Source organism: Pelophylax lessonae (genome assembly GCF_965119305.1).
Source record: "Pelophylax lessonae genome assembly, chromosome: 7".
Classification (NCBI taxonomy): Eukaryota; Metazoa; Chordata; class Amphibia; order Anura; family Ranidae; genus Pelophylax; species Pelophylax lessonae.
This window is the reverse complement of record NC_138774.1, coordinates 178778334-178795833: the sequence shown is the minus strand read 5'-3', so window position 1 is coordinate 178795833 and position 17500 is coordinate 178778334. Positions and strand designations below refer to the sequence as shown.

Below are 17500 nucleotides of genomic sequence, written 5' to 3'. Positions count from 1 at the left end.
AGCAGAAGGAAGGTATAAATCAGCCGATACTAGCTCCAAGGAGTCACCAGAGTGTCTGTGGCGTTGGCCAGAGGATCCCGAGACCTGGCCACAAACCTCTGGACTTTTCTGTTGAGGCGAGATGCAAACAGATCTACCTCCGGAGTCCCCCACCCGGCACACAGGAGGTGAAACAACTCCGGATGAAGGGACCATTCCCCTTGATCGAATACCTGACGACTCAAGTAATCCGCTTGCCAATTCTCCACACCCGGAATGTGGACTGCGGAAAGAGCTGGAACATTGGCTTCTGCCCAAACCAGAATCTCGGCCACCTCCTTGGCCGTCAGGACATTCTTGGTGCCCCCTTGATGATTGATGTAAGCCACAGCCACAGTGGCATTGTCCGACTGTATCCGAACCGGAGAACCACGTAGCCGGCTCATCCAGTGGAACAGGCAAAGCTTGATCGCTCTTAGCTCCAGAATGTTGATCGGCAAGGAGGAGTCTTCCGACGCCTAAGTCCCCTGGGCACAGAGCTTCCCCAGCACTCCACCCCAGCCTGACAGGCTGGCATCTGTGGTGACCACCGTCCGGAACAGCGGCAGGAAGGACTTGCCCTGACACAAGGCAGGAGACTGAATCCACCAGGATAGAGCCGACTTTGTGAGATGACTCTAACAAATCTTCTGGTCCAATGACCGAGGGTGCCTGTTCCATTTTGCCAGAATCTCTTTCTGCAGAGGCCTGGAATGAGACTGAGCAAACGGACCGCTTCGAAAGTCGACACCATCAGACCCAGGGCCCTTATACAGGCCCGCAGGGAGGACTGATCAGTTTCCATCAGCAACCTGATCGCCCTTTGCAACTTCTGAAGCTTTTCCAAGGGGAGAAAGACCCTTGCAAAAGCGGATTCGAGAGTCAGCCCCAGATAAGTGACCCGTACGGATGGCGATAGAGCAGATTTCTTGAAATTGATCATCCACCCAAATTCTTGAAGGGTTTGAACTGTAAGAGATGTTGTCCAACAGATCCGAATGAGAGTCTGCTCGCAACAGGAGATCCTCCAGATATCCCAAAATTGAGATTCCTCTCTGACACAACAAGGCCAGCACAGGGGCCAGGACATTGGTAAAAACTCTGGGAGCAGAGGTGAGACCAAAGGGTAACGCCACAAATTGAAAATGCTCCTCTGCCAACGCAAAGCGGAGGAATCGCTGATGTCCATCGAATATGGGGACGTGGAGATACGCATCCTTGATATCGATGGAGGCCAGAAAATCCCCCTGATTCAAGGATGCCACCACCGACCGAATGGACTCCATTCAAAACTTCTGCACCCGCACAAAGCGGTTGAGAGCCTTGAGATTCAGGATTGGATGCACCTTGCCCTCCTCTCTTGGCACCGTGAACAGGTTTGAATAGAAACCTTGAAAGCGTTCCTGCGGAGGAACTGGCACGATCACTCCTTGAGCCAGGAAGTCCTGCACAGCTTCCAGGTGAAGACTTGACTGAAAAAACCTGTCCCCCGACCAAAAAGTCGATTTTGTACCCGGAACAAATCAGTTTGCGAACCCATTTGTCGTGAACGAAGGAAGTCCAGGGTTCCTGAAAGAAGCGCAGACGTCCCCCCCACCCCCGATTGGTTTGCTGAGCAGAGGGTGTGTAGGTTATACCTGTGGGGGCAGCCCAGTGGGCATGTTCAATTTTTTCCTGCCTAGACTACTCCTGCAGGGTGGAGCATAACCCATTTAGTTAATGAAGATAGAGGCTACGTCTGTCAATGGACGCTAGAGAAATGTATTTCAGTAATTCAATTAAAAAAGTGAAACTCATATTTTATAGAGATTCATTACACAGAGTGATATATTTCAAGCATTTCTTTCTTTTAATTTTGATGATTATGGCTCACAGCTAGTGAAAACCCAAAATTGAATATCTCAGATAATTAGAATGTTACATAAGATCAATAAAAAAGAGCATTTTTAATACAGAAATGTTGGTTTACTGAAAAATTGGTTTACTGAAAAGTATGTCCATGTACAGTATTAGTTTGCGCTAAATACTTGGTCAGGGCTCCTTTTGCATGAATTACTGCATCGATGTGGCGCGGCATGGAGGCAATCAGCCTATGGCACTGCTGAGGTGTTATGGAAGCCCAGGTTTCTTTGATAGTGGCCTTCAGCTCATCTGCATTGTGGGTCTGGTTTTTTTTCATCTTCCTTTTGACAATACCCCACAGATTCTTTAGTTGGTTTTAGGTCAGGTGAGTTTGTCGGCCAATCAAGCACCATGATACTATGATCATTAAACCAGGTGTGGGCAGGTGCCAATTCCTGCTGGAAAATTAAATCAGCATCTCCATAAAGCTGGTCAACAGAGGGAAGTATGAAGTGCTCTCGAATTTCCTGGTAGAGGGCTGCGCTGACTTTGGACTTGATAAAACACAGTGGACCAACACAAGCAGATGACATGGCTCCCCAAATCATCATGGACTGTGGAAACTTCCCAATGGACCTCATGCAACTTGGGATTTTGTTCCTCTCCACTCTTCCTCCAAACTCTGGGACCTTGATTTCCAAATGAAATGCAACATTTTCCACAGTCTGTGAGGATTTGGGAAGCCACCGTGTTTTATCAAGTCCAAAGTCAGCGCAGCCCTCCACCAGGAAATTTTAGAGCACTTCATGCTTCCCTCTGCTGACCAGCTTTATGGAGATGCTGACTTAATCTGCCAGCAGGACTTTGCACCTGTCCACACCTAAAGTACCAATACCTGGTTTAATGATCATGGTATCACTGTTCTTGAATGGCCAGCAAACTCGCCTGACCTAAACCCCATAGAGCAGGAGTTCCCAAAATGTGGGTCGCGAGCTGAATTTCAGTGGGTTGCCGGTGGGCCTCCTGCGGCTCACTGACACCCGCAAGCGCTGCCTGAGATCCCAGCTGCACTTGTCAGCCGTCAGTGAACCCGTCAGTGAACTCCTGTAAAGTTCGGCTCCTCCTGTCACAGGCGGAGTCAGTAATATTGCACTCCGCCTATGACAGGAGAAGCCATGACGCGATTGGCTGAACAGCGTGCCACTGCACTCTGACACCTGAAGCTATCCTGTCAGTTGTTGTCCCCTGCCTGGAATCAATCCTTCCACGTGCTGATGAGAGGTGGGGATGGATGGGACCAGCATGTGAAGAACACACAGGTAACTGAAGATGGGTCACCCTGTACCCTTCAACACCTCTACCTAGGTAGCCAAGCCGCCTCCTTCTTCATCATGCCTTGTCTCATTCATGCCATGGCCTCCTTCTTCATGCCATGCGGCATGGCATGAAGGAGGAGACAAGGCATGAAGGAGGCATGACATGAAGAAGGAGGCATGACATGATGCCTGAGCATCCTTCTTCATGCCTTGCTTGACTTCCTTCGTCATACTATGCCTCCTTTTCTACATGTCTTGTTTCCTTCCTTCTTCATGCCTGCCTCCTCCTTTCTCATACCTGTGGCACCCGGTGCCATTTGCCAACCTCCTTCTTATAACGACTATAAAGTGTGACTTACTCACCTTGTATTAATTATCACCATGACCATGCGGGGTGGCAACCCACATTTGCACAGGCATAGCAGCCCATTGATTTGAATGGGCTTGGGCTGCTATGCCTGCATTTTCCACTGAAAAAAGGTGCATGCAGAATTTAAAAAAATCCAGTGGCCGTGAAATCCATCCTGCTTTTGCACCATGCAACTTAACTGCAGTTCCTGTACACGCAAACTGTGTTTTTAATTGCTGGGCCCACACACACACACACACTCACACACTATATAGGCAGAAAGCTTGCCAGAGCAGGAACTGCAGGTAAGATGCATGGTGCAAAAGCAGGATGGATTTCAAGGCCACTGGATTTTTTTAAATGCTGCATGCACCTTTTTTCTGTGGAAAACAAGGGCATAGCAGCCCATTCAAATCATTGGGCTACTATGCCTGTGCAAATCTGGACCGCAAACCTGCATACATATGAACCAGGTCTAAAGCAATAGTAAAGTAATACACAAATAAAAACACTGGTCCTCCTGCAGGTTTAACCACTTCAGGACCGCAAGGATTTGCCCCCTTAATGACCAGGCCATCGGATCGGAGCTGAGCGCCAGGACCAGTCACCATGTAGGGCAGACACTGCTTGATGGCTTATTTTAGGCCGGGTTCATATGTATGCAGGTTGGCAGCCCACATTTGCACAGGCATAGCAGCCCATTGATTCAAATGGGCTGCTATGCCTGCGTTTTCCGCTGAAAAAAGGTGCATGCAGAATTTTAAAGAATACAGTGGCCGTGAAATCCATCCTGCTTTTGCACCATGCGACTTACCTGAAGTTCCTGCACACACAAACTGTGTTTTTAATTGCTGGGCCCACATATATAAAAACGCAGAAAGCTTGCCAGTGCCAGAACTGCAGGTAAGTCACATGGTGCAAAAGCAGGATGGATTTCAAGGCCACTGGATTTTTTTAAATGCCGCATGCACCTTTTTTCTGCGGAAAACGAGGGCATAGCAGCCCATTTAAATCAAAGGGCTGCTATGCCTGGGCAAATGTGATCCGCCAACCTGCATACATATGAACCAGGCCTAAAGCAGTAGTAAAGTAATTTACAAATAAAAGAAAAACTGCAAGGAGCGGTAGGGGACCAGTTAAGTCATACCACACTAGTATAACTGTCAAGGCTTACCTTTGTTGGGAGTCATTCAGGCAGAGATTTATGCTCACCCTTGCAAACAAACACAGACCAGGGTGACCAGGTAAGAAACCACCTGGCCTGTGAGTTTGTGCACGGGGGCTGTTCAGGATCACCAGGTCCAAATACAGGCAAGGACTAGAGCAGGAGAACCGTCAGGTGAAGCCAGGGGTCAGATGCCGGAAACAAACAGGAATGCAGGAACTCAAACAACAGGAACCAAACCAGGAAACCAGAATCAATGAACTGACACTGCCCTTAGGGAGGGGCAGTGTCTTATACCTTGTTAATTAGGTATCAAATACAGCTGGAGAGTTACTGACAGGTCTGAGCCTCTGGTGAAATCCAGCCCCCTAGTGCTGCAGGCAATACAGGAATAAACAGGAGTTGTGGTCAATACTAAAAGACGTCACCCCCTGGTAAGGACAGTCGGTGTGGTGTGCCTGAACCGACGTAAGGGGGGTAGCCTGTAAATAAAGAGGGCACCCCCAAGGGAAAGAGGTAGAGAAAAAAGGGTGAAGGAGGGTGGGGTGACGATCCGAGGCAGCAGGCCGGTCAAGGGGAGGGGCGGCGCTATAAAGCCCGCTAGCTCCTCCCACAAATACCGGCCTGCGGCCGCACACTTGTGATCAATACTAAAAGACGTCACCCCCTGGTAAGGACAGTCGGTGTGGTGTGCCTGAACCGACGTAAGGGGGGTAGCCTGTAAATAAAGAGGGCAAAAGAGTAAGCAAAACAACACACTTTATTCAAAATATCTAGGACACAAGCTTGCGAAAAGCCAATCTCAATTCCTTCTCTGGGTGCGGTATATACACTTGGAAGGCGTCCGACTCCCACCTACCAAGCCTTTTAATGATAGGGCCTGGCGTATTATTCCCTGAAGCAGCCGTAGCCGCTCCTATCCGGAAGGAATGGCCAGAGTGCGCTGCCGGGTCCCACCACAGTCTGATGCAAAGAGAGCGTATGTAAAAAATGAATTTGGACGTAGTGAGGGGAACGTCCAGGAGCGTAAAGAGCGGTGCATGGCTGGGACTGCTCAGGGTCTGAGCCACGAAAATATCCAACACTCTGACCGGGCACCAAAGATTCCCAGACGGGTAAAACGGGATGGTAACGGGGTGGCCCACCTGCCTGGTCTTGGTGCTCTGCAGAGTCAAAACATAATGATCCCCCCATTTGACGAGATCTCGCTTGAGGAGACACAAACGCCCCTCAGCTGCGGAAGCTACCGAAAACTCCCCGGGTCTGAGAAAACCGTAGAAAGCCAGATACATTGCCGCTTTGACCACAGCATTCGTGTATGGCTCAAAGGGCGACGTGTCCAGTAAGTTGGAGAGGGCCCTAAATTTCTCCCCATCTATCGGCAGCCGCCTGATGGGGGAATGGTGATCCAACCTGCCAATGCCCTTCAGGAGGCTCTTCAGAGGATATGCCCGGAGGAAAGGCAAGGAGTTTGGATGGTGCATCAGAACGTGGTGTTGAACACCCGCCAGATATAGTTTAATAGTACTGACAGATAGCTTGAGTTGGAGGTGGCAAAAAGCAGCGAAGGCGACCATGGTCTGCACTGACTGGTCATCCAACCCAAATTCCACTAAAAACCTTTGGAAGATGGCCAAGGCTCGGTCATAAGCCTTCCTGGTGTTGGATGACAGAGCCATACGGGCCAACTCCCGTCCATGCGCCATGATGCGGGCTAGTCCAGGAGCAGATCCTTGAACTCCGGGGTCCGCGTGGGACATCTGTCGGCCGTCGGGTGGAGAGTGAAGAAAACCTGCAATTTGGAGCGGGAAAGAGCGTCAGCGGCTAAGTTGGTATGACCCGGAATGTGCTCACAGAAAAGAAAAAACTGGTAAGTGGCAGCTACCAAGGTCAGCCTGCGGACCAGCCTTATAATAGTCAGGGACGATGAACGGCCTTTGTTGATGATATCACAAGCAGCCATGTTATCACTGAAACATTTGACTGCCTTCCCTGACCAGTACCTACCCCAGGTGACAGCAGCTGCCACAATAGGGTATAATTCAAACAGCGCTGAGGTCTCCCGGAAAGCAGGTAAGGCTAGAGACTCAGCCGGCCAACTATCCCTGAACCATGAGTCCCCGAAGATGGCTGCGAACGCGGTACTGGCGGCCGCATCCGTCCAAAACACAGGGGACTGGGCAGAGATGGGCGGGATGAACATGGAGATACCGTTCCAGCTTTCCAGGAACTCAACCCACATACCCAGGTCCGCCCTGGCAGGGGGATCCAAGTGGGAGATGACACCCTCCGGAAGACCTGGCAACAGCCGCAGCAACCGAGAGATAAAGGACCTGCCCTGGGGGATGATTCGCATGGCAAAGTTTAATGACCCGATCAAGGACTGCAACTCCTTCCTGGAAAAAGACCCTAGTTCCAGGAACCTGCCTACCACCCCACGAATACGTTCAAGTTTGTCCACAGGGAGGCTGGACTGCATGGAGACAGAATCCAGGGTAATCCCCAAGAAATCCAGCCTGGTGACCGGACCGACCGTTTTGCCTGGTGACAGGGGAACCCCTAAGGTGGAAAATAAGGCCAAGGTACTACTTAGACTGACCGGCGTGCAGTTGCTATCCTCGACCAACAGAAAATCATCAAGGTAGTGCAACACCGAGGGGCACCTGGAGACATTCAGAAGGAGCCAGCAGAGCGTCTCAGCAAAGGTATCAAAAATCTTGGGGCTGCTTTTAGACCCAAAAGTCAGCCTGGAAGCGAAATAATATTTCTCCCTCCACTTTACACCGTGGATGTGCCATAAGGAGGGGTGAATAGGCAGCAGCTTGAAGGCATTGGCAATATCCGTTTTACTGAGCCAGGCAGCCCTGCCAGCCCCTAAAATGGCCTGGATGGCATTGTCCACGGTAGCATAGTGGAGTGAGAACTCGGCCGAAGGAATAAGGGAATTAAGGCTGGGGTTGGTGGAAGAATGAGGAGCCGACATGTCGATAATCAAGCGTTTTTTATTGGTGAATTTGCTTGTGGCAATACCGATCGGGTTGGTACGCCAAGAGGAGAAGGGGGGGGCCGGGAAGGGGCCTAACATGAACCCCTCCTGCACTTCCTTCTCAAGTAGTAGATCTACCGACTCCGGGTCCTCCGTGGCCGACAGTAAATTGGGACATTCCAGAGTCCCCGTGGGAAGAGACACCAGCCCCGTGTGGAACCCACCCAAGAACCCCTGAATCAGATACTCCACCAGGTGTGGAGACGGATGAGCCTGCAGGTAAAACTCCAGCACCTCGACCTTGACCCCGGTTAGTCATTGCTTAGGGTACATCTTGGATGGACACATGGATTTCGTGTGAGCCCTGAAACAGATGGAGCAGACATGGAGCAGCCTGCAAGCACTGAAGCTGCACGCCCCCCCATTGAAATTATTGCAAACCTGGGCTTTACCTAAGAACACTATGGGACGACCCAGCTTATCCCTAAGGCCACGCTGCTCTGACCTGCCAGCACCCCCCCCTGGGACCCCGGCCGGGGAGGATACAGCCTCCATGGGGCAAAGGCTGGCAGAATGTGAAGTGGAGGAGCATGTGGCACAGGAGGGAGGTGCCAAGCCTGCGAAGTGCCTGCAGAAGAGCTCGGTATCCAGTAGACTCCAATCCACACGAACATTGAATTGAGCCAAGGCTGCCGCCGCCTTGGCCGAGACCGACTTACGAAAGTCGAAGAAGGTAAAACCCCCGTATTTGTGCCCTAAATCCACTATCTTGTGCAAGTAAAGATCTAACTCTTCCCGTCGCTGCGGGTAAACGGAACACAAAACGTCCCTGTAGATGCCGAAGGCCAGGACAAACTCGGGGATAGTGAGCTTCTTATTAAGCCTGGGGTCCCTGGCCTTCATGACTACGGACAAATCACCGTAATTGTAGACCTTACTTTCGACCATGTCCTGGGAGGCAATGAGGAGAGCCACTAGGTTGACATCCTTCCCCTCCAAGATATCCTTGCGGAGAGCCGCGGGGACCAAGTGGGCCGGGGTGATAATAGGAGAAACTGTGGAAGAAGGCAAGATGGGAACTGGGGGCCTACCCTGATCACTAGCGGGAACTGGGGTCGGGACCGGCAAGGAAGGAGGGGGACCCCCTTGAGCCGGACTGGCGTCCTCCAGCTTAGTCAGTCTATCGCCGATGGACTGTAGGGAAGATAGGATGGAGTCCAGGGTTCCTTGTATGGCAGACGAACAGCCCTGAGAGCTGGTGCCCAGTCCCGGATCTTCTGGATGTTCCATCATCAATCTGAACAGCTCCGCTTTCCTTGCAGTGGCCGGGAACGAGATACCCTTCTGGCGTAGGACCGCTGAGATCTTCGGAATAGTCCAAGACCCGTAAGAGCCCAGCGGAGAAGGAACCCGACGACCCCTGGGGGTACCGGACCTGACAGGGGTGCCGATCCTGGCTGGCGTGGAGGGGGAGGAAAATCCATCTTCCAGGGTGGCTCCTTGAGGCCCGCTGTAGAAGGAAACAGAAAAAGTAGAACGCCCAAGACCGATTAACGACCGTAACGTATAGGAGAACCACTGGCTGGCTAGCTAGAGCCCAGAGGCGAAAAACTTAACTACCCCGTGACAGGTGAGGCCCTGCTAGATGCCAAGCGGCCGGTGAGAGGCTCTACCTATGATTTGGGCGAGGGGCGTGAGCCACTGACGTGGTGGCGGGAAAGATGGCCTCTCGGTGACAGTAAAAGAATCAAACGTGTGGCCGTGACAGGTGAGGCCCTAACTATAAACCCCATGAGAAGGGTGGAGCGAGGCGCTAGCTTTGGTTTGGCCCGTTGGGCGAAATAATCTCCGACGAGATTGGGGGGTTGGCCTCGCGGGACCGGCTATGAAGGGGGGGGGACTAGGGCCAGCACCTGAAACCCTAACAGCCAGTAGACTAGCCCTACCAGGGAGGAGGGGGCAATACATGACAGAACAACACAGCTGGAGAGCCACAACAGAGTAACGAGAAGGACAGACGACATGAAGAGCGGTAAGTGCACAGAGGTGATGAAGCCGTGACGGAGCACAGGAACCAAAAAACAACCGCAGGTGAATAACATGAGGAGTATACGGGCCTGAAGTGTACATAAAAGGGGGTGGCCACCGGGCAGCCAGACAAGGTGACTAAGAGTGTGGGGCCAAGTGACAGACCAGGTTTAAGTGTCTACGGGCGATGCCTAGAGAAGCGTCTGTGAAAATTAAATAAGCTGAGCCGTGAGGTACATGAAGGAACCTGAACCTGAAGTAGTACCTGGTGCCGGCATTGAAAGACATGGAGAGAACCTGAAGGGAAAAAAGGCAAACGGTCAAAAAAGGGGGGGGGGTGCGTGACCCCCCACTAGAGATACATACCTGTACCCGGAATGGAAAACACACATACCCACAATGCAAAGAGACCCCCCCCCCCCCCACCAACCCTTAGGTACCAAAACCCCCCCCCCGCCCCCTCACTCTGAAAAAGGCCGGGCGACCCCCCCCCCCAACCAAGGCAGCCATGGACAAGCAGGGACAAGCAGGGGAACAAGGGATGATGTACCCAACCTGACAGAGGCCGATAAGAGAGCAGGAGAACATAAAACAGGTAGCCGTGGCCTAGTAAGGCAGGCAGTGTGTGCAAGAGCCTGTGTACGGGGGTAGCCGTGGCCTTTCTGGAAGGCAGGCAGTGTGTGCATGAGCCTGTGTACAGGGGTAGCCGTGGCCTTCTGGAAGGCAGGCAGTGTGTGCAGGACTGAGTGTGAAAAAATAGCCGTGGCCCACAGAGGCAGGCAGTGTGTGCAGGAAGATGCCTCCTCCCCCCCTCCCCCCCCCATGATGACAAGTACCTGATCCCCTACTGAACAGCAGGAGAAGCAGCGGCGAAGCTGGTAGATACGGCAGAGAAGCTGGGCTGGATGGCAGCGGAGGGTGAGACACAGCACCGTCAGAGGTTGCTCAGGAACAGCCGAGATCCGCGCCACACGCAGCGCTTCCTGGTACAGCACCCGACCGGACGTCCGGTCCACGAGGAGGCGGTATTCGGCCGACGTCAGGTGATCACCCAGAACACCTGACCAAGCCGAGTGACGATCCGAGGCAGCAGGCCGGTCAAGGGGAGGGGCGGCGCTATAAAGCCCGCTAGCTCCTCCCACAAATACCGGCCTGCGGCCGCACACTTCTCCAAAGTCCTGAAGTGGCTCAGAGGCTAGTTTGCAGACTGGGAAGCCAGAAGGACACAGGTTCAATACCTCTGAAAGGCACCAGTGGGGTGGCCACGCCGAGCCGTCTGGCGGGTACGACTAGAACCCTGACAATAACACTGTGATGTGTAAAAGGGGCACTATGACGTGAAAATGGCTGCAAGTGGGTTCTGAAAAATAACTATATTCAGAAGTGGGTCTCAGCCCAAAAAAGTTTGGGAAGCCCTGCCATAGAGAATCTGTGGGGTATTGTCGAGAGGAAAATGAGACACCAGACCCAACAATGCAGACAAGCTGAAAGCCGCTATCAAAGAAACTTGGGCTTCCATAACACCTCAGCAGTGCCACAGGCTGATCGCCTCAATGTCATGCTGCATTGATGCAGTAATTCATGCAAAAGTAGCCCCGACCAAGTATTGAGTGTATACTATAATGTACATAGACATACTTTTCAGTAAGCCAACATTTCTATATTAAAATACTTGTTTTTATTAGTCTTATGCAATATTCTAATTTGTTGAGAAACTGAATTTTTGGTTTTCAGTAGCTTCAAGCCATAATCATCAAAATAAAAAGAAAGAAATGTTTGAAATATATCACTCTGTGTGTAACTATATAAAATATATGAATTTCAGTTTTTAAAATGAATTACTGAAATAAATTAACTTTTTGATGATATTCTAATTTTATGGGATGCACCTGTATATACATAGGGGGACGCTGTGACATCTCTACATTGTCTAGCAGCCAGTTTGTTTCTACTTGATACAGACTATAGCCTGTGCCCATAAGCACCTTATGCATCAGTAGCATGTTCTATCATGAATAAGGGTGTAACATGTAACAGAAGGTGAACTTATCCTTTAACTTTTTGTCTTGCAGACAACAGTTTCAACAGACAGACAGTAAAGGCAAATCTTTAGCAGGGACAAAACATGCATTTTGTTAGTGATTTTCCTGTTATTTCAAACTACAGGAAATTATCAAGGCCATCGCAAATCAATTATAACTATATTGTAGAGCTTCACTACAGATCCTTTAACAGAACTGCACCTGTGATATTGACAGCAACTTCACTGAATCATCTGGATGATAAAGTCCTCTCTGCAGGTCCTCTTTATAGATTTGGGCAACGTGAACTGGTTTCAGGGCCTGAAGGAAACGCTCCATTATGGCAACACACAGATTCACTTGTTCTCTGTAAATGGAACACAACATATAAATTAGACTGACTTACAGCAGACACTGTGTGGGGTCGGGCAGTCCCTATCACTGCTCAGAAACAAAGAAGCAGGTCTCATACATACTCTTAATTCACTTTTCTACCTTTTAAAGTGTATGGTCAACCAACATTTATTTGATATGTGTCACCCATCATGGCTACGCAGTGTCACGGGGGGGTTGTTCTCTCACCTGTCATGGGCCCTCAGTGTCAGAATATACGTCACCTGTCATGGCCCCTCATGTCGGTAAATGAGGAATATATGTTACTTATCATGGATCCTTGTTGAAAGGATATGGAGGATATGTGTCACCTGTCTCCTCAGTGTCAGGATATGAGAGATATGAATATGTCACCTGTCATGGCCCCTAATGTTGCGATATGAGGATAGATGTCACTTATCATGGATCCTTGGTGATAGGATATGGGGGATATAGGTCACCTGTTATAGCCCATTATGTTGGGATATGAGGAATATATGTCGCCTCTCATTGATTCTTGGTGAGAGTATTGGAGATACATGTCATGGCCCCTCATGCCAGGATATGAGGGATAGATGTCACCTGTCATGGCCCCTCATGTCAGGATATGAGGGATAGATGTCACCTGTCATGGCTCCTCATATTGAGCTATGAGGGATAGAGGTCACCTATCATGGACCCTCGTGTCAGGATATGAGGGATAGATGTCACCTCTCATGGCCCTCATGTTGAGATATGAGGGATAGAGCTCACCTATCATAGCCCCTAATGTCAGGATATGAGGGATAGATGTTACCTGTCATAGCCCCTCATGTCAGGATTTGAGGGATAGATGTCACTTGTCATGGACCCTCATGTCAGGATACGAGGGATAATGTCACCTGTCATGGCCTCTCATGTCAGGATATGAGGAATAGATATCACCTGGCATGGCCCCTCATGTTAGCATATGAGGGATAGATGTCACCTGTCACGGTCCCTCATGTCAGGATATGAGGGATAGATGTAACCTGTCATGGCCCCTCATGTCAGGATATGAGGGATAGATATCACCTGGCATGGCCCCTCATGTCAGCATATGAGGAATAGATGTCACGTGTCATGGCCCCTCATGTCAGGATACGAGGGAATAGATGTCACCTCTCATGGCCCCTCATGTTGAGATATGAGGCATAAATGTCACATCAAGGATTCTTGGTGAGGGAGTATGGGAGATACATGTAACACCCCTCATGTTAGGATATGAGGGACAGAAGTCATCTGTCATGGACCCTTGTGTCAGGATATGAGGGATATATGTCACCTGTCATGGTCCCTCATGTCAGGATATGAGGGATACATGTTACCTGTCATGGCCCCTCATGTTGAGATATGAGGGCTAGAGGACACCTGTCATGGCCCCTCATGTCAGGATATAAGGGATAATGTCACCTGTCATGGCCCCTCACGTCAGGATAGGATGATAAATGTCACCTGTCATGGCCCCTCATGTCAGGAAATGAGGTCACCTGTAGTGGCCCCTCATGTCAGGATATCAGGGATAGATGTCACCTGTCATGGCCCCTCCTGTCAGGATATGAGGGATAGATGTCACCTGTCATGGTCCCTCATGTCAGGATATGAGGGATAGATGTCCCCCGTCATGTCCCCTCATGTTGAGATATGAGACATAAATGTCACTTATCATTGATCTTTGGTGAGAGAGTACAGGAGATACATGTCACACCCCTCATGTCAGGATATCAGGGACATAAGTCACTTGTCATGGCCCCTCATGTCAGGATATGAGGGATAGAGGTCACCTGTCATGGCCCCTCATGTCAAGATATGAGGGATAGAGGTCACCTGTCATGGCTTCTCATGTCAGGATATGAGGGATAGATGTCACCTGTCATGACCCCTCATGTCAGCATATGAGGGATAGATGTCACCTAGCATGGCCCCTCATGTCAGGATATGAGGGATAGATGTCACCTGTCATGGCCCCTCATGTCAGGATATGAGGGATAGATGTCACCTGTCATGGCCCCTCATGTCATGATATGAGGGATAGATGTCACCTGTCATGGCCCCTCATGTCAGGATATAAGGGATAGATGTCACCTGTCATGGCCCCTCATGTCAGGATATGAAGGATAGATGTCACGTGTCATGGCCCCTCATGTCAGGATATGAGGGATAGATGTCACCTGTCATGGCCCCTCATGTCATGATATAAGGGATAGATGTCACTTGTCATGGCCCCTCATGTCAGGATATGAAGGATAGATGTATGAAGGATAGACGTCACTTGTCATGGCCCCTCATGTCAGCATATGAGGGATAGATGTCACCTGTCATGGCCCCTCATGTCAGGATATGAAGGATAGATGTCACCTGTCATGCCCCCCTCACGTTGAGATATGAGACATAAATGTCACTTTGGTGAGTGTATGGGAGATACATGTCACACCCCTCATGTTAGGAGGATAGGGGACAGAAGTCACCTGTCACGAATCCTTAGTGACAGGATATGGTGGATATAGGACTCCTCAGTGTAAGGATATAAGGGATATAGGTTACCCGTCATGGAGTATGACGGTGGGTGAGGTTTATACGTCCCCTTTCATGTCTTATGAGACATGTACTGGGACAAAGCGATGCATACCGCAACCTGTTGCGGTGGAAAGGCAGACGGCCTGTATACAATGAAGATGAAGAGCGCCCCCCAGTGACGAGAACGGCCATCACCTGTTCGGACTGGCCATGAGGCGAAAAATGACTTCCAGGCGCAGGGCAGGCAGCCTTTCTGTCAGGGTGCTGAGCGGCAGGGTAAGGGCCGCGGTCTTTAGACTCCTCAACTCTTCCATTGGCTCCTCTAGACCGGACAGTGAACTCAACAACTGCTCTACAGAGGCCGCCATCTTCCTCCTCTCAAAGAGTGTCGCCGCTACGCAGCGCTGTAAATTAACGTCACGTCGCACCTCAGAGACTTCTGGGAGATGTCGGAGTCTTCCGCCCCTTTCTCCGCCCCTCTTCTGGAACTCCCGCTGAGTGAAGGGAAGGGGATGGGAGTTATCATCACGCATCATGATAGGCTGGAGAAGTGTGTTTGTGTGTGTGAAGTGCTACCCTGATACAGGCTGTGTGTGCATATATCTATATGAAGTGCTGCATTGCTATAGGCTGTGTGTGCATACATCCATATGAAGTGCTTCATTGCTATAGGCTGTGTGTGCATACATCCATATGAAGTGCTACCCTGGTACAGGCTGTGTGTGCATACATCCATATGAAGTGCTGCCCTGCTATAGGCTGTGTGTGCATATATCCATATGAAGTGCTACCCTGGTACAGGCTTTGTGTGCATACATCCATATTAAATGCTGCTTTGCTATAGGCTGTGTGTATACATCCATATGAAGTGCTGCATACATCCATATGAAGTGCTGCATACATCCATAGGAAGTGCTGCTCTGCTATAGGCTGCATGTGCATCAGTGCTGCCAACAGAGACGTAACTAGAACCTTCAGGGCCCTGGTGCAAGAAACCATGAAGGGCCCCCCCTGTCCCCCGGTCAGGCCCCTTCCCATTGATCCCGGGCGTGAGGGCAGCAGGACCTGGATAGGAGGGGTGGCGTAGGGGGATATATAGAGGAACAAATCCCCCTCCATTTTCCTCCTGCAGTCTCTGAATGCCTATGGGATGGAGAGGAGGAGAAGCTGGCTTTTAGCAGCTGCAGTAGAAAAATGGAGGGGATTTTTCCTCTATATTCTGCCCCCCCCCCCCCCCCATCCAGGTGTACAGGGGCAACACATTGGCCATTGCAATTGTGACCCCTGTAGTTATGCCCCTGAGATGAGTGGCAGCAGTGGTGGTTGGGTGGGGATGGATGGGGTGTGGTGGTGTGAGTCTTACTAAGATTATTTTCCCCGGTAATGAAATGTTCATGATGTGAGTTTTGTTTTTGCTGTAAAGCCATTCTTTGTTTGAGAGCAGAATTTGCTGTGTATTTTTTTCCCTTTTCATGTAAATATGTATATATTTATTTATGTATATTGATTTTATGCTTATTGATTGTAAGACTTTTAATAAACAAAAATTGGGTGGAGATGGAATCAGTGGCAGCGATGGTGGTGGGGATATGGGATGATGGCAGCTGTGGTGGGGAGATGGGATGGAATAAGATTAGTGGCAGTGGTGGTGGCAGGAATGGGATGAGTGGCAGTGGTGAGGGGGCATGGGATCAGTGGCAAGGGTGGTGGTTAGGGGGGATGAGATGGGATGAGTGGCAGCAGTAGTCGTGACATGGAGGGGTGGGGGACAGTGGCAGTGGTGGTTGTGTGGGGGGGGGGGGTCAGTGGCAGCAGTGGTGGTGGTGTGGGGGGGTCAATGGCAGCAGTGGTGGTGGTGTGGGGGGGGGAGTCAGTGGCAGCAGTGGTGTGGGGGGGGTCAGTGGCAGCAGTGGTGGTGGTGTGGGGGGGGGTCAGTGGCAGCAGTTTTGGTGGTGTGGGGGGGGTCAGTGGCAGCAGTGGTGGTGGTGTGGGGGGGGGTCAGTGGCAGCAGTGGTGGTGGTGTGGGGGGTCAGTGGCAGCAGTGGTGGTGGTGTCAGTGGCAGCAGTGGTGGTGGTGTGGGGGGGGGGTCAGTGGCAGCAGTGGGGGGGGGGTCAGTGGCAGCAGTGGTGGTGTTGTGGGGGGGATCAGTGGCAGCAGTGGTGGTGGTGTGGGGGGCTGGTCAGTGGCAGCAGTGGTGGTGGTGTGGGGGGGGGGTCAGTGGCAGCAGTGGTGGTGGTGTGGGGGGGGGTCAGTGGCAGCAGTGGTGGTGGTGTGGGGGGGTCAGTGGCAGCAGTGGTGGTGGTGTGGGGGGGGTCAGAAGCAGCAGTGGGGGGGGTCAGTAGCAGCAGTGGTGGTGGTGTGGGGGTCAGTGGCAGCAGTGGTGGTGGTGTGGGGGTCAGTGGCAGCAGTGGTGGTGGTGTGGGGGGGGGTCAGTGGCAGCAGTGGTGGTGGTGTGGGGGGGGTCAGTGGCAGCAGTGGTGGTGGTGTGGGGGGGGAGGGTCAGTGGCAGCAGTGGTGTTGGTGTGGGGGGGTGGGGTCAGTGGCAGCAGTGGTGGTGGTGTGGGGGGTCAGTGGCAGCAGTGGTGGTGGTGTGGGGGGGGTCAGTGGCAGTAGTGGTGGTGGTGTGGGGGGGGTCAGTGGCAGCAGTGGTGGTGGTGTGGGGGGGGTCAGTGGCAGCAGTGGTGGTGGTGTGGGGGGTCAGTGGCAGCAGTGGTGGTGGTGTGGGGGGGGGGGGTCAGTAGCAGCAGTGGGGGGGGGGGTCAGTGGCAGCAGTCGGGGGTGGTGTGGGGGAATCAGTGGCAGTGCTAGTAGATGGATGGGATCAGTGTCACTTACTTGCAGGTCACTCGGTTCCCGCTCCTTCACTT

At 51.4% G+C, this 17500-nt stretch overlaps 1 protein-coding gene across 1 annotated transcript in view; it reads right to left on the bottom strand.

The window, feature by feature from the left end:
• Positions 1-15035, bottom strand: part of PSMD5 (proteasome 26S subunit, non-ATPase 5) — a 178497-nt gene extending 163462 nt beyond the window's left edge. The window contains exons 1-2 of the mRNA XM_082263579.1: positions 14828-15035; positions 11948-12092 (exon numbers count right to left, since the gene is read on the bottom strand). Of these exons, the coding sequence (XP_082119705.1) occupies positions 11948-12092; positions 14828-15000 (318 nt within the window). The 5' untranslated portion in view covers positions 15001-15035. The remainder of the gene's footprint in view (positions 1-11947; positions 12093-14827) is intronic.
• Positions 15036-17500: the final 2465 nt, after the last annotated feature.